General features: G+C 40.8%; 2 protein-coding genes across 6 annotated transcripts; one reads left to right on the top strand and one right to left on the bottom strand.

The window, feature by feature from the left end:
• Positions 1–6,295: 6,295 nt before the first annotated feature.
• Positions 6,296–8,999, bottom strand: LOC148319423 (N-acetyllactosaminide beta-1,3-N-acetylglucosaminyltransferase 2). 2 transcript variants are annotated; one of them, XM_088280697.1, is made up of 2 exons: positions 8,881–8,999; positions 6,296–7,755 (listed from the first exon to the last, which is right to left on the bottom strand). In XM_088280697.1, exon 2 carries the CDS (start codon positions 7,727–7,729, stop codon positions 6,386–6,388), a length of 1,344 nt encoding a protein of 447 aa, XP_088136823.1. In that variant the 5' UTR covers positions 7,730–7,755; positions 8,881–8,999; the 3' UTR covers positions 6,296–6,385. The 2 variants fall into 2 exon arrangements, with proteins under 2 accessions (XP_088136823.1, XP_088136822.1); XM_088280696.1 differs by lacking the exon at positions 8,881–8,999 and adding an exon at positions 8,245–8,360.
• On the top strand, positions 8,882–22,604 carry smad2 (SMAD family member 2). 4 transcript variants are annotated; one of them, XM_088280692.1, is made up of 12 exons: positions 8,882–9,030; positions 12,242–12,290; positions 12,474–12,777; positions 15,283–15,372; positions 15,864–16,057; positions 16,227–16,361; positions 17,493–17,567; positions 17,686–17,739; positions 17,996–18,208; positions 18,416–18,553; positions 19,696–19,840; positions 21,569–22,604. In XM_088280692.1, the coding sequence occupies exons 3-12, from the start codon at positions 12,521–12,523 to the stop codon at positions 21,690–21,692; spliced, it is 1,425 nt and encodes a 474-aa protein (XP_088136818.1). In that variant the 5' UTR covers positions 8,882–9,030; positions 12,242–12,290; positions 12,474–12,520; the 3' UTR covers positions 21,693–22,604. The 4 variants fall into 4 exon arrangements, with proteins under 4 accessions (XP_088136818.1, XP_088136819.1, XP_088136821.1 ...); XM_088280693.1 differs by having other exon boundaries at positions 12,409–12,777; XM_088280694.1 differs by lacking the exon at positions 8,882–9,030 and adding an exon at positions 9,182–9,217.
• The last annotated feature ends 38 nt before the right edge of the window (positions 22,605–22,642 follow it).

Here is a 22,642-nt window from a genome sequence, read left to right as displayed (position 1 = left end):
GTGTCAGCGTCGCATCAATTAAATCGATTGGAATGAGAACAGGTTGGTTTCCATTACCGATTTAATTATCCTCCATCAAACAAACATGATAGGACCTTGAGATCACTTAGTCTAGAGCCTTTCATTCATTTACACACGCGCGCACACACACGCACGGACACGCAGATTGTGCTGGGAAAAAAAAGTACTACACGGCTTTCTTTGCGCTCGTGGGATTTCAAAGCTATAAGCATAATGTTACATTAATAAAAGAAAATACAGACATGCCGTAACAGTTTAAAAAAAGTCCATATAAACTCTTTAAGAAAAGTTTTGTTAAAAGAATATTGAAAAAAAATGTAATGAATAATGGAGGAGACTAAGCCAGGGGTCACCAACCTTTTTGAAAATGAAAGCTACTTCTTGGATACTGACTTGCAGCTCTGTTAAAATGCATTGCTCAGTTTTTTTTAATTATATGTTATCATTAATAATTAATGATATTCATCTTCATGAAGACCCTGATCATGTTCATGACTTGCAAAAAAGATAAACAAGGGAATAATATCAAAATGAATTTTATTATGAATTTAATTTTATTTCTCCAAATCACTGCAGTTCTCATCTTCAAATGTCACTTCTACAACATTGCTTCGAAATCACAAAGTTACATCAATGTTGCGCTATTTTTAGAACAGGTCCATCGGAGTATTGGTGACCCTGAGACAGGCATGTGTGCAAAAAGTAAGTGCAGTCATAGTACATGCCAAACTTTGTGCGGTCTTAGTCTTCGCTGAGGCAGTTTTGACTGAGTGTTGGTATTTTTGGGATGCGTGTGCACAAACCGGCGGAGTGGGGCGGATTTAATTAAAAAAAATAAATAAATAAAAATAAATAAAAGGCTTGTTGCGCCGTTTGCTCCCATTCCTATTAAATATAGTGTGCAAGCCACGCAATAATCTTTGATATGAGATAAGAAAAAAATGATCGAAGAACGCGAACTGCGTTTTTAAGGAACTGCGAGCAGATTTGGACACTTGGAAAGCAAACTAATAATTTAGAGCAGCTGGTTGAAAAAAACCAAAAAAAAAACTAGACCAAAAATAAATCGTCAAGATACCGAAGTAAACAATCAGCTACTTGGCTGGGACGGAAGTCAGTGACAGACAGCTTTAAAACGTGTCTGCTGGCGTCTGTGTCTAATTAAGCCGCAGATTGCAAGCTCTCAGTCGCTCACTCTCTGGTGTGATTACATAACGACCGCTGTGTTGAAAAATCTGAGTGTTTTGCGGGTACGCGTACACCCCGAATAGTATGCACATGAAAGTGAGAGCAAGTTTGTAAAATGCAGTGAGTCAGTGTATGACCTAAAAATCATTGAGCAGTCTCTCACGGCTTCATTATATCACCCAGTTTCCCCCTCGTGTTTATCTCCCTTATTGCTCATTCCTTCTCATCATTTTTCTTGTCGCAGATTTACCCTCACGTCGCCTCCTTGTCACTTGGAAAGTGCAAAAAGTCACCCACTCTAATAATCTAAGCCCCACTCTGGATTCCACTTTCATAACTGATATGCTAAGTCTTTTAATTATTTCATCATATTACTCCCTTGTTATCTTTGAGGCCGCATACTGGACTTCCATCAATTTGTTCCGGAGGATCACACTGAATACCATGAAGGGTGTTAAATGAAACCCTCATCTGGACCATAATAGCTTTGCATCGTTGAACGCGTGAGGCGTACACCAGATGCATGGTACAGATAGCAGCATGCTTAGAATGTGCAGTTTTAAGGGACAGCACATGAAGCTGTTCTGGAGAGGACTGAAAGTGGAAATGAGGACAGTGTTTTCTGACGTAAATAAGATGAAGCAAAGATCATTCAGCCACGCCCGGAGTGGTAGTATGGATCTTCTGGTGTCTTCCCGGTGGGCCGGGCTGCAATATGCACTGTTCGTGCCACTGTTCCAGCCCGCACATTTATTTCCTCTGTTCTGATCTGTTTTGAAGTCAAATAATGCGCAGTTATTTAAATCGATTACTTGTTCAAATGTACTATTAAGGCTTATTTGCGGGTGACGTTTTTTCGTGAATCCTGCTGGACTTGGTTGTCAATATTACCTTTAAGATGATACAAAATAAAAGGCGGGAGTGGAAAATTATTCAATAGTGTTAAAAAAATAAATCTCGGCGCGTCCATGAGGAAGAAGGGATCTTAAACTGTTCAATAAATAAGTAAAATGCAACTTTCTTTTGCTTTTCTGTTTTGTTTTTTTTTTCATTTTGTTTTCTTTTTTAACGTAGCTGACCACCAAAACGGGAACATTACAAAAGTGGGAGTCATTCTGAATGGGAGCCAAATCGAATTGTAGTCGTATTCACCAGGATGGGACAGGTCAATTTTCTATATATATTTTTACTCGGGTCTCGGATGGTACGTGGTATTTTTCTTTGGAGGTGGGGATGGCATGGGAGTGAAAATCCACCCTGTGTCACCTTCTAATGCAAACTGACTATTATAATATACTTAGCACGGATTGCACTACATTTCTTTCTAAAGGTGTCTCAAGTCACAATCATTTTATACTAAAAGTAACAATATTTTAATACATGGGTAAGAACAACAAAACAACTGTAACTACATTGCAACCTGTGCAAAATAAGACCTTAAAGAGCCATCAAAAAGTGATACTTGAAAACCGCAACAAAGCATGCTGGGAAAGCCTCCGTGCAATGTTCGTTAGCGTTAGCTCGCTAAGTAGCACGATAAAATACAATGCAACCCGAAATGTTGCTGACTGAACAGTGTCTGCCTTGTTGAACTCAAGGCTGTCAATCATAATTCCCCTCATCAAGACTCTCATCATAAGCGCTCACCAAGTGCTGAATGCACCAGTTTGGTCACCAACCAGTAGAGAGTTAGACTTTTTCGTCCACATCCACAAAATAGTTGCACTTACTTCAGAACTTTATAATACAGATAAGGATGGCAGTACAGGAGAATTATCACTTTCCGCACAACAGAACCACTGCAGCATTTCGCTACCTCCTGCTCCCTCACTTTTTTCCCCGCCTCATCACCTCTCATTCTCTCCCCCACCTCCTCCAGCGTTCTCTCATCTCCCCCCGCTACATCCTTTCCACTGAGCCCCCTTCTCTGCCTCACTTGCCCCCACCCCACATGTCTGTCTGTTCGAAACTGGAGCAACATCTTAATCGAGGCTCACAGACGTGATGGGAATTTCTTAGCAACCCCCGGCTCTGCAGCAGAGAAATACATGTTCACACACGCACGCACACACACACACACACATTCTGCTTGGCAGCCAATTAGCAGCCTGCGATCCAATGCCAACCGAATGACTGCATGTTGATGAGCTGGCATCACGGTGTGTGCATGTGTGTGTGTGTGTGTGTGTGTGAGTGCATGTGTTATGAGCTAGTGCCCATCACGAGCACTAAGGTATACAGTAGATTGGAGGATATCTCTTTTATGTGTTTGGGGGAAAGAGCGGGATTATGGCGCATTATAAAACAGCTCCATTAGAGACAGAATGAGACAAGAACAAGGAAGTGGGAGTTTTTGTCCTGAGATTCTCTTCGTGCTCGTGTGCGTGTCTGGTTTTGTCCTGGTTCCTTCAGTTTTATCCTCATGTGTTTGCCCACAAGCAGCATTACGAGAACAATGGAGATGATTTACATGGACCAGATTCTTGCTTTCTCCTCCTCTTCCTACTCATCTGTCTTCTATTTTTGCTACCTATCAGTTTGTTCCCACCTCTTTTCTCTCCTACCTCCACTTTGGGGAGTTCATCCAAAGGTGAAACCACCGTAACAAAAAAAAAAACTCAGATATTCTCTTTGTATGTCAAAAATATTGACACCAGCCTTGACAGAGTACCCCCAAGCAGTGATGTGTTGTTTGCCAGTCGAGGTTTCATCATCTATTCTTTCTTTGCAGAGACGGAATATGTCGAAACACCGCAACGAAAATGTGCCTTCTCAGTTGTTGTTGCCCTACTTCTCTATATGGTCCTTCATACTGACTCCATAAACACACACAATAAATAGTCTTTGATGAGAAGTTAAAAAAGACTTTCAAGTGAAACCCCAAGTCATATCTGCATTCCAGGATAAGTGCAATAATTATAACTACATGTCACTGAAATGATTCTGAAAAAGTTTGTCTTTAACCAAACATTTGCTATAAATAAGCAAGCAGATAACAACATTTATTTATTGATCCAAAAATGTTATCCTGAAATTAAAATCAGATATTGATTGTCTCTGTCAAAGAAGTAGCAATATGTCAGCCGTTGTAACTTTTTTTTTCCACCATTTGCTGTGAATTAATATAATGTGTTATGTAACTATATCAATCTGTACAGTTTATTGTCCATGTATTTGTATTTGCATCTGCTCGATTTTACTTTGCTGTGTGTTGCCAATGAGATTGTGTTCTCAATTGCCATACCTCGATAAGGTTACCTGATTTTTTTTATGTGTGTATCTTCTCAATGACTTCACTGAGTTAAATTTACCCAGTCATTCACTGTCCTTATCCTAAATAGCGACTATATGAAAATTTAGAGCAGCGTAGCTCTATGATGATAAATCATTGTGTAATGCTGACACCTAGTGGGCACATTTATATGACGATCTTTAAAACCTGTATAAAATCTTCCAATGACAGTTTTTTTTTTTCTGAAAGTGAAGCTGAATCATCTTGAAATTTGTTTTTGGATCCTCAACATTCACTAATGATGATTCCCATGAAATTGTAATCCTGAAACTGCATCACTACTGACGTACAAATGCAATCTGCTGTTTTCGGTTTTTGTTTTTGTTTGTTCGTTTCATAATCGATTTTCAAGGGTTCATTTGCTTTTTAGGAAGGGTATTTTTTTTATTTTGATAAAATAAAAGACACAAATAAATCATGTTCGAGAAAAAAATAGTTTTAACTGAATTTGGACAAAGAACATTTAACAAGACACATATTTTTCTGCCCCTTAGACCAGTGTGACGCAATACCTGTCTTGCTTGGACCCCCAATGTAAGTTGGGATGGGCCCCTGCTCACTCGAGCCCCAACCATGAACAACTGTTATCAAAAACAGATGCATAAACAATTTTCAACAGTTTTCTCAAAGGGCCTAACTTTAATAAAATGGTTCACTCGGTGCTACACAAATTCAGCTTCCTGTCAAGAGTTAACAAAGGGGGAAAGTAAACACCCTTCAGGTGACTCAAATGCATTCCAGGAGGGGCCTTAGATGCTTTTGCTTCTTTCATTGCAGGTTTGCTGGCAGGTGGCGCCTCTGTGGACATGCCTGGAGTGTCCAAGTAAGGAGTCAGGTCACATGGGCCACACTCAGGCTCTTCCAGGGGTCTTGCGTGTAAGTGTGCTTATCACCGCGAGACTACTCCAAGTGGACTTCTGGTAAACCCCTCGTAGATAAATCCTGCAGAGCTGCAGGCTTAACCTTTGAAGTCAGGAGACTATAAACAGACTGAAATTCACCTGTCTGCACATTTTCTCCAACGCTTATGTTGTTAAAGTTTCACAGTGAAGCTGGAGACTCGCCCATCTGATTTTGGGTGAGAGGCGACGTATACCCTGGATTGCATCTGTCAGTCACACGGTCAGCCATTCACACTAAGAAGTTCACTTCAATAAATGTAATTCATGTTTTGGACTGTGATTGGATGGATTCAAACGTAAAATTGTCTTGCTGTGAGGCAGCTTGTGAACCACTATTCAACTTAACGTTTTTGGTCAGGCTTTTATTTTTTTATTTAGTTTTTTTGGGGGGGTTGGGGGCTTTTATTGATGAAGTGTATATAAATCCAACCTCATTTTTCCGCTGATTGTTGTTCAATGTGGCTCTGATGCTATGCTTGTACACGAATTTAACACTAGATGTCACTCAATCCCAAATTAACATTTTAGTCAAATGAGCGTTGAAAGATTGTACCTTTTATTTTTTAAACGTTGAGGCCTGCAATCACTGAAGTGAACGAAGCACACTTACTTGCCCATGCAGTGTGGGGTCAAGATGTCGAGAGAAATGTCCAATATCACTCAGATTGATTTTATTTAAATCATTTAAACCACTCACAATATAATATAGTATGAATATATTGTGGAATTAAGATTCTTAGTGTCATATAATCTGCTTTCAGAGAAGTGTAAGTTTTTAATTTTCAGTATTTAATAGCTTTTATATTGTCTTGGCTGTCTTAAGGAATTCAGATATCACCTCACATTTACATTATTATTGGCCAGAATTTTACTTGACAATGAACCCAAAACATTTGCCTGTTGAGCATCACAGGGGGCTTGAGTCTTTCCAGGATGACAAAGCCACAGTACACACCCAAATTGGGAAAAAAATGAGGAGAAGTCAACATTGACTGTGCATATTCTGCAACTTGTGCCATAATGTCAACATTTCTTTAGGACTCCGCCTGTGAACAAGCAGCACAGATTTATAAGCGCAGGCATTCTCCCGGTCCATCTCCGGGAGATCAAATGTTAAAAAACCCGGGTGATGACTTGGAGCGAGCCCGAGTCTTTGCAGGCACATCCCCAGGTAAACGTCGTCGATTGGGAAGAGGCAAACTCTCTGAGACACCACGTTTAGTCGGAATGCAAGTGAGCGAGAGTACACCACCCCTCCTCCCCCAGCATATGTTGGGTAGGCTCCTTTGTAGAAACTTTCTGGGATGTAGTATTTAGTAGATGGATCCCGGTTTGGCACTGCATTATTAATGACATCCCCCACAAACAAATCCATGTGAGTTTCATTTGGAATGGCCCGCCGCAGTTTGTGTTCATCCCACTGCTTGTTTAAGTAATTGAGTAAGGCACCAGTTCGGACAAAGACATCATCATCCCCCTTAAAGATGAACACAGCCGTGGGGCAGTATTGTTGGAGCCAATGCCAGAAGAGCAAATCCTTCAGAGTCAGGTTAAAGAAAGAGTCCCGAAAATCCCACTGGAGGATGTCCCCGTATTTTTGGTTCTCCAGGTCCAGAAAGTTCTTCAGGTCTGGGTGAGGTCCGGTACTGGAGTCCTGCCTTCCAAGCAGAAACACAGTACGCACAAATCCACCTTTTTTATTCAAGTCGCCTGTCACAAAACCACTGCGCCCCCAGGTTTCGCGGATGGCTTGCCTGTTTTCAAAGTTCCCCACTTGAGATTTGATGGCTATGAGGAGCATTGGATAGTTGACACCTGATTTTGTCCCGTTCCTTTTGCACATAGTGGGTTGATTGATAAGGATCGGATAACTCCTGCAATGCATTGACCTAACAAATGTCCTCATTTGTTCTGGTATATTGTTGACATCGTGGAGATGAGTGTCTGAACACTTGCGTGACACACCAGCAGAAAGACATTCATCCCTAATTTGCGTTGAATGTTTTGATTTAGGCTCCCTCAAAGTCCCAGTCGCATTTCCTCGTAGTATTGGATTGTAGTGACGGTCCATGGAGTGCTGCAACCGGTTCCACAGTGCGCTGTGCTCCAGATGAAGGTTCCAGAAGGGACTGAGCGGATGAGAGGCCAAAGCCCCGGAATTTGCTGAAATCCCCGGAGCAATGTAGTGGATGGTTATTTTCGGGGGAGCGTAGGAGATGGTGACGAATATGGTCACCATGATATAAATCAGAAGGTGGCCAGTCATCATGCAAGGCAGCAAGCACATGCAAAGCAGCCTCCCGTTGCACTTGCAGCATTTGCCCATTGCATATGGTGAAATCTGGCACACACCTGTACACAAAGAAAATATAAATCTTATTTTGCTTTCTGAACAAATGTATCCCACTGCACTAGCATGTTTATAACTAGAACTGCAGTCAACCCTCTGGAGTTTCTGTCACTGTGGTGATGGCCCAGTGAGATTTATTAACTCAGTGCATCAGTCTTTACCAAGCTGGAGCGACATGAATATGAACAACGCCTTTCACAAAATATAAAACTATGTTGAAAAGCATAAAACATAGTTGAAAAGATTTTGTCTTTCACTCACTGTTAATTGTGACCTCTTTAAAATCAGTAAAACGTCTTCTCTGCTTAGCTATTTTGAAGTAAGATGACCCCCCTTTTTGGCAAAAACAGTTATGATCTTCATCGCCGGGTTTAAAAATGAGGATTGACTGTATTGAGTCCAAAATTCAAAAGACATTTCGTGCCTCATTTACATAAAGTACATGAAAATGATATGTTGAAAGACAGTAGGCAAATCATGCAAATACTCACAAGAAAACACAATTCTAAAATAGGTAATGTCTACTGAGACTCAGCAAGGTAAAGAGTCCATCTTGCGATTCCCGTCTGTTAAAGCATCACTAGTGTAAACTGATGAAAGAAAAAAAAAAGCATCTAAACTCAAATAGACCTTGGCATCTCCCGCTTCTGAGCAACACGTCTCAGGTGAGACAGAGAAAGTGCCGCGCATGCGCTTTAATGTCACCACAACACCCAACGTCTATATTAAGGTAAATTTCCATGCTTAGCAGGAAGCAGCTTAACCATATGTGAGTTCTATGAGAAATTGATTTGCATGCAGGTGCTGCCCGTGTAATACTGTATTGACTTTGCATATTGCCACCAAATTTCCTATGAAAAGTATCACTGACATCACACTTCCGTTTACAACTTAATAATAATAATAATAATAATAATAATAATAATAACGATGATGACAGGGCAATGAAGGTAAACTGGTAAACATCACCGAGCAACGTGTACGTCACAATAGTATTAGAACTGATATTGGCTCCAACCAATAGAAAATATGACTGGCAACGAGGTCCGAGCCTGAACCAATGATTTTAGCCAATAAAAAGGACGTAAGGGCGGGGCAAATGTGGCTCAAGGTTGTATGCTTACTACCTATGCAGTTTGGTTGAGCTTTGAATGAGGGGCCATCATTCCGGTTGCAAATCCACTTTAAAGACTCGCTGGACCTATTTAAAATGAAAAAGCTGGATGTATTGACAGGCACCTAAGTGATCACCCCATTCTCTTTCGCCTGCTCAGCCGGTAAGCTTGCCTTAAACAATTAATAACATTTGTAAGGGACAAAACATGCAGAAACCCGATTATGTCTGTCGGACAAAGTAGCAAGCTTGCTAGCGATTTTTTTCCTCCTCGCACTCGCATTTGAAGCCGAGGGGAGGAGGAGGAGGAGAAGAAGCAGTAATTCCAGGACAAAGAAACTTGAATTCGTGTAACGTATTGCCACTTAGAAATAATATCATAATTTGTCTTGCGTATTTTTGTTGTTGTTGCTGTTTCTCAAAGTGTAGACTGACTTGTTTGCAGCGGAGCTTATTAGCTTATTCTTCCAACCGTGTGAGTGCAAGTGTGTTTTTGTGCACGCGTGTGTTTACATTGTGGGTCGTTGTCGCGAAGATGTGATTATAAACAGACTGTTTCTCACAATGTGATTTGATTTCTATAGACAAAATACGGCCGCTTATCTTGTCCACAAGGCCCTGCTGGTCGCGATTAGCTTTTCATTCTGACATTGTAGCCGTATCAACACGGTTTGAGCTTTTGTTGTTGTTGTGGAAGGTTCTCACAGCGCAGGGTTTTGTCCCAGCATTTTTGCTTGCCCTTGATGTTTCCAGATCCCTGAGTAAAATGTTGGACAAATTCCGTTATTCATAAGAAAATAAGTTTCAATCTGTTAATTCTGCAGCTGCTTGGCGGTTTTTCGCTCTCGCTTTGTCTGGCATTAAAAAATACCCCCAACGGAGCAAATCTTGATGGCAATCACGAACTTTAAATTTAAATGTTCGTAAAGTGTAGTTCGTTTCTGTTGTCTTGCCTTATTTGCTCGCATTAAAGCATCCAAGCAATTTCTTAGAATGAGCTCTGACTTTCAGAGGAAGACTCCGAAGTGATCCCTTCCTTCCTGTTATCAGTGTGCCGTTCTCTTTCGGGGTTTAAGCCTCAATGTTCCAATGTGTTCTTCTGTAAATTTGACATTGGTATCATTTAGTCCGTTGGCCAGTTTACTCTCACTGCCATGCAGGGGAATTGATTTTGCTGTTAGAATGAGCGCTATAATCGGATGAGGTTACACGTGAAGGTCGCAGAGCACGTCAATACTTGGGGAGGGGGTACAAAAACATATTTCGACTCTTTTCTGCGTTGTCTTTAAACGGTTGTCAAAAGTAAACATGCCAATGTTGGTGACAAAGGTTTGAGAAGAAACCTTTGGAGTATTCACAAAATCATTGATGGACATATGGGAAATTGACTTTATTATTGCTTAAATGCAATCACAATGGAACCCCGAGGTATTGGCAGGGCACGCTCGATCGAGAATCCCCTTAAAAGTCTTTCTAATTGCGCATATTAACTGTTTAAACCATAAATATACCACATGCAGTCTGATCTCAGAACACTTAAATTGTTTCCAATGCTTTGTAACATCTTCGAACGTTGCGATTAGCAATTAACATTTGACTGGAGAATAGTTTGCCTAAAAAAAAAAAAAAAATAACAAATCTATGTATTTCTGAATTTATCAGAAATGCCAAACTCAGAATATGCAGAGTATAATGAGATGAGATCGTCTGACTCGTTGAAGATGAAAACATGTGCAGGTGTCCGGTTGTTGGCGTTAACAAAAGTTGTGGATTTTTGTGCTGGAGAAATATTAAGGACGTCATTGATTAATTGACTTCGATTGAGCTTTCACATTGTAGTCAGTTGGTCAACAACAGAAATGTTTCCGCCCCTTGTGATTAGTTGTGAAGTGATGGAGTCGGGCACATTCTGGGTTATGTTACTGCTGGAGGAACGTGAGTCTGTCGCTAAAAGCTTGCTGTACTTGTTTATTCTGAGAAGTTGTGCATGCGGGGGGGGCGTTTTGGTGTTTGGCTGGATGCGTCTGCCTCTTGCACGGAGCCGCCTTTATTAACTCCACGAGGAAAAAAAATCATTGCACACTGTTTTCGTCTGGGCTTTTATTCATTTATTTTTCTTTGACTACTGGTTCTGCTCAACATGCAGTCTCTTAGCTCCGCCCCTGGTCGACATGGTTCCAAAAGCTGCACTTGCAATTCTATAAGAAAGCGAAGCCAGCAATAGACAGTGAAATATCTTGAAAGTAATAAGTAATGGATAAAAACAAGAAAATATTTATTATGGAAATCGGGCATTTTGTGGCGCAGCACAATTACTTTAACAAAGTACACCCAAATGATGGTGCCCTTAAAATTACATTTAGTTGTAGAAGCTTTAGAAGCAATCCAGCGCACAAACAATTTCTATAATGCTCAATGAGGCGTCTGCACCGGTTGACAATGGCAGATATTTGCACACATTCCTCAAAATAATCTGCTCCAACAGTCTCCCATCAGCTCTTGTCACAGGTGTTCAATAGGATTTAGATCAGGCCATTTCAGAACCGTCCTTTATTTTTGTTCTTAGGCATTCTTTGGTGTTGTTTGTGTGACTTTTGGGCCTTTATCCATTTGGATGACCCTTGACCTGTTGCGTTTTGCACCAGAATGCCTTGAAAGGCTGGACATTTCATTACACCCTGCACAGATTCAAGACGCCCTGAGCAGGATGTAGCAAAGCAACCCCAAAATGTAACCGCACTTTTTATGTTACACAGTCAGTACGCTGTGTTTTTTTTTTAATCTATTTATTTATTTTATATGCGCTTCGTTTTTGCAACAGTAAACAAAGCTGAGTGCCAGCTTTGTCTCCTCTGTTCAAAGGACATTCTCCAGGAAGCTTTGTGGCCTGTCAATATTCATCTTGGCGAATTCCATTCTCATCATGTTCAAATGGCCTGGGAGACCATTGTGTGTTTTTCCTTTCTTGACTAGAACAATAAGAGCACATTTTGTCCACGTGTCTAAAAAGTTCACCGAGGCACCATGTTTGACCCTGCAGCCGGCCCAGGTTTAATGCGGTCTGACACTGCTCAGCTTTAGCAAGAGAAGGTTAACTCTGGTTTTGATAATGGGATAGGTACCTTTGTATGGGATTAGCGTTTGATTAGTATCAGCATCAACACAGAAGATTTGTCACCTCTATTAAGAGGGATTAGGTTTTAGAGGCTGACCTAGTAACCGAAAGCTACCCTGTATTGACACAATTATTTTAACAAAGCGACAGGCCTGCGCACAAATTGTGACAATTGACAATATGCCTTCATGAGATTTTTTTTTATCAGTGTTATTTTTTTTTTACTTTTACATGTCTTTGTCCCCTTCTGTATTTTCAGGATTAGTTGGATTCTCCGCTTTCTGCTCCCCTGCATTTGCACATTCCATGTAATATTTACTCATATTCTAATTGTAACATTTTCTGGCCTTTTCCTCAATACTAATGACTTGGACTGGACTACTAGCCCATGTATATTCTCCTTTTGTCCTTTTTTTTCCCCTGAAGGATTTTCGAAATACAGCCTAACAGCTTTAAATCCCCCTCCCTCTCCCGTGTTCCCTTTACATCAGATTAAGAGGCTAACTCAAAACACTCACGTACACAACGTGCATACAACATGTCCTCCATACTACCCTTCACTCCCCCGGTGGTGAAGCGACTGCTGGGTTGGAAGAAGACTCCGGCAGGAGGCGGAGGAGCAGGAGGTGGGATCGGAGGAGTAGGGGAGCAGAACGGAGGCGGGCAGGAGGAGAAATGGTGTGAAAAAGCTGTCAAGAGCCTGGTGAAGAAGCTGAAGAAGACGGGGCAGCTGGATGAGCTAGAAAAAGCCATCAGCACGCAGAACATCAACACAAAGTGTGTCACCATACCCAGGTGAGATGGGAACGCACGCACGCACTCAAACACTTTAGTAGATTTATACTGTACGCAAAACATGGCCAAATGCCTCTGGGGATAAATCAAAACAATTATTGCCGAAGTCGAGCACCCCTAAAGTGAATGCGACATTTCTCTCCTATCTTTGTACCGTTATAACGGTTAATTGTCCACTTAAGAATTAATAAGGGTTATTAATGATTGATACAAATTTGAGGCTACGATCATTTTGAGTGATTAATTTTACTCTTTGTTTCTATGGATTATTTAGGACAAATTTTACAGAGTGGATTGTTTTCAACTTTGGGCGTTCCATCCCATCTAGCTTGATGGACCTAATCAATGAACTGACTTGACCACAAAGCATACATAACGTGTAGTCAAACGCATGTCCCAATGCCACAGACTTGCGGGAATAAGTCAAAGTTGTGCAACCAAAGTCCACTTCTTCATTCAGGTCACACAGGTTAACCTTGTAGGAGAAGTGAAACCGGGGTGGAGGAAACCAAAAAAATCTCGCACGTGAAACCGTCATCGTTGACGACGTTCGTTCCAATAGTGCAACTTTGCCCAATTGTATCAATATTTTCTTCTTTGCAGCTGAAAACCTCCAGACAAAATATGTCTTATAAATACATCAATCATCAATCAACGCTTGAGAACCTTTTAAGTGGGGATCTGCATCTTATAACATGTTATCGTATGTAAATGCCACCATGTTGAACATGTTGTGACTAGAATTATGCTTTTGGGATTTTTTTTTTGTTGCATTTCCTGATCATACAAAATAGTGACCCCCAAAACCGAAGTACATACCAAAGCGTGACTTCTGTGAACCGTTCTACCCCTAATACATAGATGAATCATTAAACCCTTCAATAAGTCATTTATCTTATGTGCGAAGTGCTCTCTTTGCTTCATCTTTCCCTGTTACCAAGCCGCAGTGGTACAATTCATTTTTGTCGGCCAGTGTGCTTGGTACCTGCCTTGCGAAACCTTATCACGGCCGAAACGGTGTCTGGGGAGCATGCCTCGGAAGAACATGCGATTAACGTCTCACTCTGCTGAGGATCTCCAGTAAAGGGAGATAATAAGTAGCATTTAACGTGTGTAACTGCAATTTAAGTGTAGCCGAACACTCCGCCTGCACTCTGAATTATTATTTTGGCCTCGCTTATGAAGTGATTTTGACCGGAGGGAAAGGTTCTAATATCAAAAAGTAGGTTAATGGACAGAAGAGAGTTTTTAAAAAAAAATATATATATATTTTGTATTTTTGAGATGTATTTAATAACTGAAGTGTTGCTGAAAAGATGCTTTTCAGATTCCTGTTGTTCCCAGCCAGAGATGTAGATTTTATTTTTTAAATTTTCAGTTTTTATTATTTTTTTTTTTTTTAAATCAACTATTGTCCTTGTGAGACATACTCTATCATGACGGCTCACTTTCTATTGCGGTATTTTGCTTCCACCTCTCCTTTTACTATCTTGTGCACCACAGGCACTTATGCTAAGTGTTCTTTTTGAAACGTGTGACTCATCTCAGAGAACTTTCAGATGTGGGTTTGTGTGGTGTATTGTCAGGAGGAACCCGGTGTAGATTTCTGTTAGAACGGGGAAGAAAAAAAGTTGAGTCAATGTGTGAAAGATCACAAGCATGGGTGGGACTCATTACTATTGGCAGTGCAAGTTTCACTGCTTTGCATGCAAAAAAAAAAAAAAGGATGCTGGGTCGTAGTGTCTGCATGCATATGTTGCGTCACTCATAAGCCATACACAGCACTTTTACACCAATGGTCTTGTATTTTTTTAATGTGGTCTGGTCTTGTCTCACACGTGACATTTTGAACCGTCATTTGCTTTTCCTTTCTTTTTTCATGTCATTTTTCTGAGGGGGCGGGGGGGGGGGGGGTGAAGTGTTAGTTTTGTGCGCAACAAGAGAAAGTTTCTCAGATTTCCTTTTCTTAGAAACAATATGCCGGTACATACATGGCAAATGATGTATTCGATCATGTGAGTGATCATTTGCAAGCGCTTGAGTTATACATGAAATCAAGTAATGTTGCTTTATGGACTGGTCATGTTTGTTTAGACACTATGACATTTTGACACTTGCTCCAAACGGTTTGCTCACTTGATTTGCTCATTTCTGAACATAAAGATAATGCTTTGGAAGACAGACAGACAGATGGATAGATTCAAATAAATTCCTTTGACTTTCTATCAAGTTGGGAATTGTTTCATGATTGCTACGCAGTCCCGGTAGCCTCTTGTATTTATTTATAAGTGAGGGCTTATTTTATTTTCTGTCTAAATTTTCTAATTAGCGGCCAACTGTTTACATGTGTTTGTAATTTCATCCTACTTATTTGGAATGGGACATCACACATTTGTCTGTTTGCTTTTATTTTTGTCATTTGTTTTGCTCATGTCCTGTATGTTTGTGTGTGTGTGTGCGCGTGTGTCTGCGTGTGTGGGTGCATGCATGCGTGTGTGTCTATAGCAATTGCTCAGATCTATGGGGTCTAGGGTCAGGCCACATGATAGAGCAGTGGGACTCTTCTGGCATGTACGGATATCCTGACCACAACAGGTGAATGCACTCGCACAAGTTTTGTATTATTGGGGGGAAAAGGTGCTTTCAAGACAACCGCGCCATACTGTTCGGCCATTTTGTTTTCATCCTGTCTAAGAAAAAAACTTAGGTACGTAATAATTAGCAATCTATGGTCATTGTATACGTGTGTCATTTAGGATATATGAAAGGAACTTACCAAACATGAAAATGAAGTTAAAGCATTTTACAGAGCATAATGGTGTCAATCGTGTGATCCCAAATGCAATGACAGAGCATCAGCTATAGTTCAAAATGCATTCCGTGGTTAACCTTTTTGAGTGTTCAATGTCTGAAAATTGTTGGATTATATTCATTGAAATCTTGGAATGTTACATTTGAACCAAATTCACTTTGCAGAATAGCCTTCAATTGAAATAATGGAACTTATTCTATCTGTCTTTAGTTTAATCTACATTACCATACAAAATTGCATGTGTCACAGGCGTAGTCTCTCTAAATGCTTTCAGGTCGCTGGATGGGCGTCTTCAGGTGTCTCATCGTAAGGGCCTGCCGCACGTCATCTATTGTCGCCTATGGAGATGGCCCGACCTTCACAGCCACCATGAGCTGCGGGCCATTGACAACTGTCAGTATGCCTTCAGCCTCAAGAAGGAGGAAGTGTGTGTCAACCCTTATCATTACCAGAGGGTGGAGACGCCGGGTAATGATCTCTTTGGGGTCCATTTTAAATACAGGACAGTATGTACTGCTAGCACCCGTCATCAATCTGCCATCAGAATAATGTTTTCAATGCCAGTGATTATAGCCAATGAAAAGTTATGGTATTTTTTTGTGTTGCATGGAAAAATACGAGTGTCTTATTTCCACAGTGCTACCCCCAGTTTTGGTGCCCCGCCATACAGAGATCCTGACGGAGCTTCCGCCTCTCGATGACTTTACAAACTCAATCCCTGAAAACACCAATTTTCCAGCAGGCATAGATCCTCCTAATAACTATATACCAGGTCTGTAAGCAAGGACAACCCTTGCTCTATCAAATATGGTGCATGCTCAAGTTTTTCATTTTATAGTAGGATGTGGATCAATATCTGACCGGCAAGTGGCTCGCTAAATTCTTGAGTCCTTCTCTTTCAACCTAACTTATTAAGTGTCCAAAAATCTTCATGTTGATCTCAAAATGATTTGTGACTGAAAAATCATCAGACTTTGGGTCATGATATATATATATATATATATTTTTTTTTTATTTTCTTTATTAAAAATATGTTTTTCAATGCTAGAAGTTTGCTGTTATGAATACAAATTTTATCTTTTTTTTTTTTTTTATCAAAACTGTGTCTGTTATTCATTGAACACTTTAAAAAATGTTTTGGGTCCTCTAACGTGGGAAAAAGTTAAGTTTAACTAAAAATCAACATTAAAAAATTAAGTTTTCCAATATCTACTTTTTTTCCAAGTCAAGTAGAAAAGTCAAGAAAAGTTCACTGTCAGGGTGGGTGTTCTGACGATATTATATCATTAAGGGGTTTAATGTGTTGACGATCTTGTAAAGCCGAAAGATTGTGAGATCGTCTACGAAGTATGCAGTTTAGCTCAATGGCGGCTCAGTGCCGCTGACCTGTACCTGACCAATCATGGCACGTGGAGTGCACCCTATGTGACATTCCCTTCTCCCTGTTTGTTTGTGTGGCGGGAAGCCATGGCGGTAAGTCACCACGGTGGATTTGGTTTGGCTTTTCCCCAACTACTCTTAAACCCACACGTGCTGATCTAACTCTAATCACGTCTGCCACTTCATATGTAGTCGTGCCCATTTTTTTTTTTCTGGAGACTCACGGCAAGTTAGAGAGTTATGATAGGCTCAAGAGTTTTTGGGGTGACATTGAAATAAAAATAAGGTATAAATTTTCAACACATAGGCACCCGAAGAGTTGTTGCAAAAGACAAAAAGAGAGTAAAAAGAATAAAAGACACGGCAGTCGCTCTCATTCCCCTCATCTGTATTTATTATCAATGGAAATTACCCGACCTGTCTCTGAAATTCTTCGCAGCAAGTTGTTTGTTTTTCTGTCATGTATGTAAGTGTACAGGTATTAATGGATTTACGTTTTTAATTCTGCACAATGCTTTGACAGAGACTCCCCCGCCTGGCTACATTAGTGAAGATGGCGAGGCTAGTGACCAGCAGATGAATCAAAGTATGGAATCAAGTAAGAGTTTGATTTGGTCAAGTCTATGAAAAAAGCAAAAAGATGGTCTATTTTTAAATTTAACCACCGATAATTGTATTAACAAGTGTTTGTGCCTGTGTGTGTGTGTTGTCGTTAGGCTCACCAGCAGAACTGTCACCTAACACTTTGTCACCTGTCAGCCACGGCCTGGGTAAATCGGTTATTTTTCTTTATAAAGTTCCTTCCATCGTTTTGAGAGTTTGCTATTGTTTGGAGCTGCAATTATTAAGTAATAATGGAAAAATTATTGTTACAATTCTTTTTTTTTAGCTTGTTCAATTTCGACTGGGAGAGATAGCAATTTTAATATTATGTTCACTTGTATTGTAGTTAAACTATCCATGAAGTAGAATTAGAAGCACCAATTCCAAAATGAAATCTATTTATTTTGTGTTTTTCCCCAACAGACCTTCAGCCTGTTACCTACAGTGAACCAGCTTTCTGGTGCTCTATAGCCTACTACGAGCTCAACCAGCGTGTGGGGGAAACATTCCATGCTTCGCAGCCTTCCCTTACTGTGGATGGCTTCACCGATCCCTCCAACTCCGAACGCTTTTGCCTTGGACTTCTCAGCAATGTCAACAGGAACGCAACTGTTGAAATGACAAGGAGGCATATAGGTAGGGATGGGTATTTTTTCACATTTGAACTGGTTCAGTTCTGATTACTCATACCTCAAGAACACTAAGGCCAACCGTTTGCCGCATGATGTGTTCCAAAAAAAAAAACAATTGTACCAACTTCGGTTCTCATTCCTAATCAGAGCACAATTACCAGATCAGGTGTCTCAAATGATTTTTCTTTTTCCCTTCCAATCCAACCTGCAGGTCGTGGAGTAAGGTTGTATTACATCGGAGGCGAGGTTTTCGCTGAGTGCCTCAGCGACAGTGCCATTTTTGTCCAGAGTCCCAACTGCAACCAGCGATACGGGTGGCACCCTGCCACAGTCTGCAAGATACCTCCAGGTTTTTACTCCTGAAGTGATTTCAATAAAAAAAAAAACATCAAACATCAAGGAGGACTTTACCATAATACAGTCAGTGACAGTGATAATCATCACTTCAGAGAAAGCAACACTTGTGCTCAATTATGTACATGGCTGCTGGCAATCATCTCCTACTAATAGAACACTTGCTGGAGTCTTTCTTTTTAAAATGATCCTGTTTACAAAGCTCAACTTCCAGTGGATTTTCTTCTCTTTTACATCATTCTCATAAAACTGCCCTCCTTTTATAGGAAATAAAATACACTCAGATGTAATCCTCAAAAAGTATTTAAAAACGAAGGAACTAAAGACATTTAAAAATAAACACTAAAACATAGCTTACTAAAAGAACATGCGGTGTCAGGAGGAAAAACATGTTTTAAAAGAGCTCCATAGGTCACATCAGGAAATGTCACTTTTTCGTCACTTCTTCATATCCAAAATATGTATGACTTTTCCCCGTGAATTGGGTTGCTACAACTAATTGATAATCTGTCAATGTCTCAAATTGACATTGATGAGATAATTACAAAAGCAAAAGTCGAAGTAGCATGTTACAGCAAGGGAAAAAAAAACATCCTATATTGTAATTACATGATTATGATGATGATCTCCCTTTGATGATGAGTGAAACCGTTCCTTTTGGAAAAAGAAAGCCCTGAAGGGAGAGCAACCGATGCTCCCCACAACATGACTTGTTTTTCTTCAGGCTCTCACCCACACAGGCTGACTAATCTGTACCCATGCAATTTTGAACATTTCATTCTTGGCTAAAGCTGCAGCATGAGCGGTGTCGTTTTGCGGCGCACGTTTGTGTCGAAGGCAAAACTAAGCGTCACGTGGAGATGTCAGAGTCTGTGCTGTCAGGCTTGTGAATAATCACCATCATGTAGCACCTCCAAGTTTCACAGCGTAACAGCTTGTCACATCAACATTTGCTTTGAAAGCATGTTGTCAAATGAACTTTCTTTTTTTGCATTTTCTTTTGTTGCTTGCTCTAGGAAGACTTACAAATACAATAAAAAAAAAAATACATATATATAAAATAATGTCGCACAAATGCAGAAACCTGTTTCTCGCAGTATAATTTCAGATGAAGTCTAATCTTGATTTCACTTCCAGGTTGTAATCTGAAGATTTTTAACAACCAAGAGTTTGCCGCTCTGCTGGCGCAGTCCGTCAATCAGGGATTCGAGGCGGTCTACCAGCTGACCAGGATGTGCACCATCAGGATGAGCTTCGTCAAAGGCTGGGGCGCCGAGTACAGGTGTGGGCATCTTCTGTCAGTCAGGATCACCCTGTAACAGCAGGCAGAAATGTATTATTTTATTTCTGTTAAGTGAAGCAGGAAAAATATAACCTAATCACTAATCAGGGTTAAAGCAGTGTTTTGTTTGTGTTTCACTATTAACAATGGTAGTCCATTTTTAATTTAATGGTTCGCATAGCTGACCTCCCGTCATGGTCCACTTATATGGCCAGGACAGGGTGTAGTCATTTGCCATCTACTGACTCCTGCTGTGACCCTCAAGAGGGTAAAATGGTACAGAATACGTTAACTTCTCAACTCAACTTTGTCCAAAGAGCACTTGAAAACAACTGCAACTGCGTACAAATTCATGCACATAAAGTAAAAATCTGTCATGTAGAAACAAAGACAATTAACATGAAAACGGCAAACACACTAAGACAATCTCTATGTTGGAGTCCAACGTGTGTAGCACCTTTCGTCCAAAATCAACTGGGGAAATTCTTCAGCTCTTTGGCCACCTGATAAGAACAAAGCAGTACAACAAAAAGATGGATGGATACTTGCTGTATCCGTTCCTTCAGGAGAGAAAACACGGCCCTTAATGGAATATATTGTAACTTGCACCTTAAACATAAGTCGCGCATCTGGCAATGGTCTATTGTACTCGACTTGATTTGAACAGTCATGATCTGTACTGTAAACAAGGATTAAGCCGTAGCTTGCTTCTACTCCGGTGTGCTGCACACGTGTACTCTCCCTATTATATTCTCCTTTTGTTGTCAAATGTGCACGATCACAGGACAGTTGTCTGTCCGTCTGGCCGTCAAAGCATCCACCCAGGTTATTGTGTTATAACATCCCAGCCGCCAGACAGCACCGTCAGTGGTGGTGGGGGGGGGTGTTTTGCTTTGTCGCCATTGGGCGGCCTTAAGCTGCTGTGGAGCCTGTCTGGTTGGCCATCGGTGGCCCCGCTGCTCAGGCCGACAGCGGTCAGCTCTCCGTTTAATCATTTGATTAGACTTTGCCAATGAATTACTGCCTCCGTATTTTGAAGTTGTCATATGAACAGCATTTTATCTTTTCATTTGTCTTGGAATGTTATAAAAATCTAAACATCCATTATTTTGGCCGACGAGCGGTTCATTTACTTTTGTTTGTTCTTACTGTTCACAAGTCAACCTTCTATTTGTTTTGTTTTTACCTGGCATGTTTTAACATGTCCAATAATGGATGAATAACAAATGAGCAAAAGGGTGAGGGAGATTATTTACATTTAGAAGAAGAGATGAGGTAATGTACATCAATAATGTACGTAATATTCGTAAATAACACAGAAATAGTTTTGTAAAGTTTGTCAAATGTAAAATTGTAAATACATTTTGCCACTAAAAGCATTTTGCCACTAATTTGGGTGAAACCAGTCCACGTTATACTCCAGGAAAAAAAACTAAAAAAAAACAATGTAAGTGAAGAAATCCATTTTTGTGCTTTCATTTAGTTGCTTCTCTGTGTCGTCACAAAACAATATCTGTGCGACTTGAGAGATCAGTGAAAGTCAAAATCCTCCAAATTGGCTGTCACTCAAGAGGTTCTCTTTGTTTGAAAATGCCTGGCATGAAAAGGGTTTAATCGAGGTATCACTTTTTTTGTTGTAATTATAAATGCGTTTTCTTCTCGTCATTTTTGACAAGCAAACCATTGATATGTTCTTCACCTTAAGCTTTGTTTGATCCCTCCCTTTAGACGTCAGACAGTCACCAGCACTCCTTGTTGGATCGAGCTGCATCTCAACGGCCCCCTCCAGTGGTTGGACAAGGTGCTGACCCAGATGGGTTCCCCGTCTGTGCGCTGCTCCAGTATGTCCTAAACGACGTCTGGCTGCAGCAGAAGAAACTTGACATGACACAGCATTCGAGCAGCATCTTAAAGGAGTACACCATTATGGAGTGACATCATTAAGACGAGAAGGAAAATGCATACAAGGGACCTCAAGGATGAGAATGAGCTTGCAGTAGTGGAATGTAAACATCACAGTGAGCCTGATTTAATACTTTGTACGTCTGTTGGATCAACCTCAGGCTGACATTCCAATCACCATGGACCTAATAAGTGAAGTCACTCCACATATCCAAAATGACAAGAGTGGCGTCCGTTCACGTTTCAGGTATTTGAATGAGGTGCTGAAGCCTTGAAACTCAAGACAAGAGACGGGTTGTTGGGGAATTTGAGTCTCTCGCTCTCACCAGTACACCTTGCCTCCTCACTGCCTCGCGACCACGCCACAAGCTGGATTCAGTGTTAAGAGTTTTCGTTTACACACGCTTGACTCGCAGTCTTGACCGCCACGCTCCGGATTCATCGTTCAAATAGCGTGTCTCCGTTTCCGTGACCAAAGTACCGTTGTGTTCCTTGGTCAAGACTTCCTCCTTCCCCGCCACCACCCCTTCTTCTCCCTGTCCTCTTTTTGCGTGATTGCAAAAGTTAAGCTTTTAATTAATAACACTTTCCCAGTCTCCACACAGTCTGACCCTGACACGCGCACTCTAGCTCTCTTTCAACTTCACGTGTGCTCAATGGAAGTGGGTTTGTGGAATTACTTCATTTAAAAGTGAGCGTTCCCTCCAGCGTTGACAACGGCAAGAGCGCAAGTCGGCACCCTCGTTCTCTTTCTTCCTTACTCTGTTCTATCTTCTTTGTATTAAAAGAAGTTATAGTAGGATATACGCGTAAATAAATGTGCGGGAAGAGGACATCGTCTTGTCGCCTCCCCCAGCTGTCAGTCAAAAATACTCAATGTGACGCAAGTACGCATTCTGC

The sequence above is a fragment of the Idiotropiscis lumnitzeri genome, chromosome 18, assembly GCF_059441095.1.
Source record: "Idiotropiscis lumnitzeri isolate Australia: NSW breed Sydney's pygmy pipehorse chromosome 18, RoL_Ilum_1.0, whole genome shotgun sequence".
Taxonomy (NCBI): domain Eukaryota; kingdom Metazoa; phylum Chordata; class Actinopteri; order Syngnathiformes; family Syngnathidae; genus Idiotropiscis; species Idiotropiscis lumnitzeri.
Note: the sequence above shows the minus strand (reverse complement) of the source record. Positions and strands in the feature narration are given on the sequence as shown.

Bases quoted from the DNA above. Each gene is read 5' to 3' on its own strand.
- LOC148319423 (XM_088280697.1), bottom strand. From the start codon at position 7,729: ATGGGCAAATGCTGCAAGTGCAACGGGAGGCTGCTTTGCATGTGCTTG.
- smad2 (XM_088280692.1), top strand. From the start codon at position 12,521: ATGTCCTCCATACTACCCTTCACTCCCCCGGTGGTGAAGCGACTGCTG. The intron at 15,373-15,863 runs GTGAATGCACTC...AAATGCTTTCAG, and splicing joins GGATATCCTGACCACAACAG to GTCGCTGGATGGGCGTCTTC. The intron at 16,362-17,492 runs GTCTGTAAGCAA...ATGCTTTGACAG, and splicing joins TCCTAATAACTATATACCAG to AGACTCCCCCGCCTGGCTAC.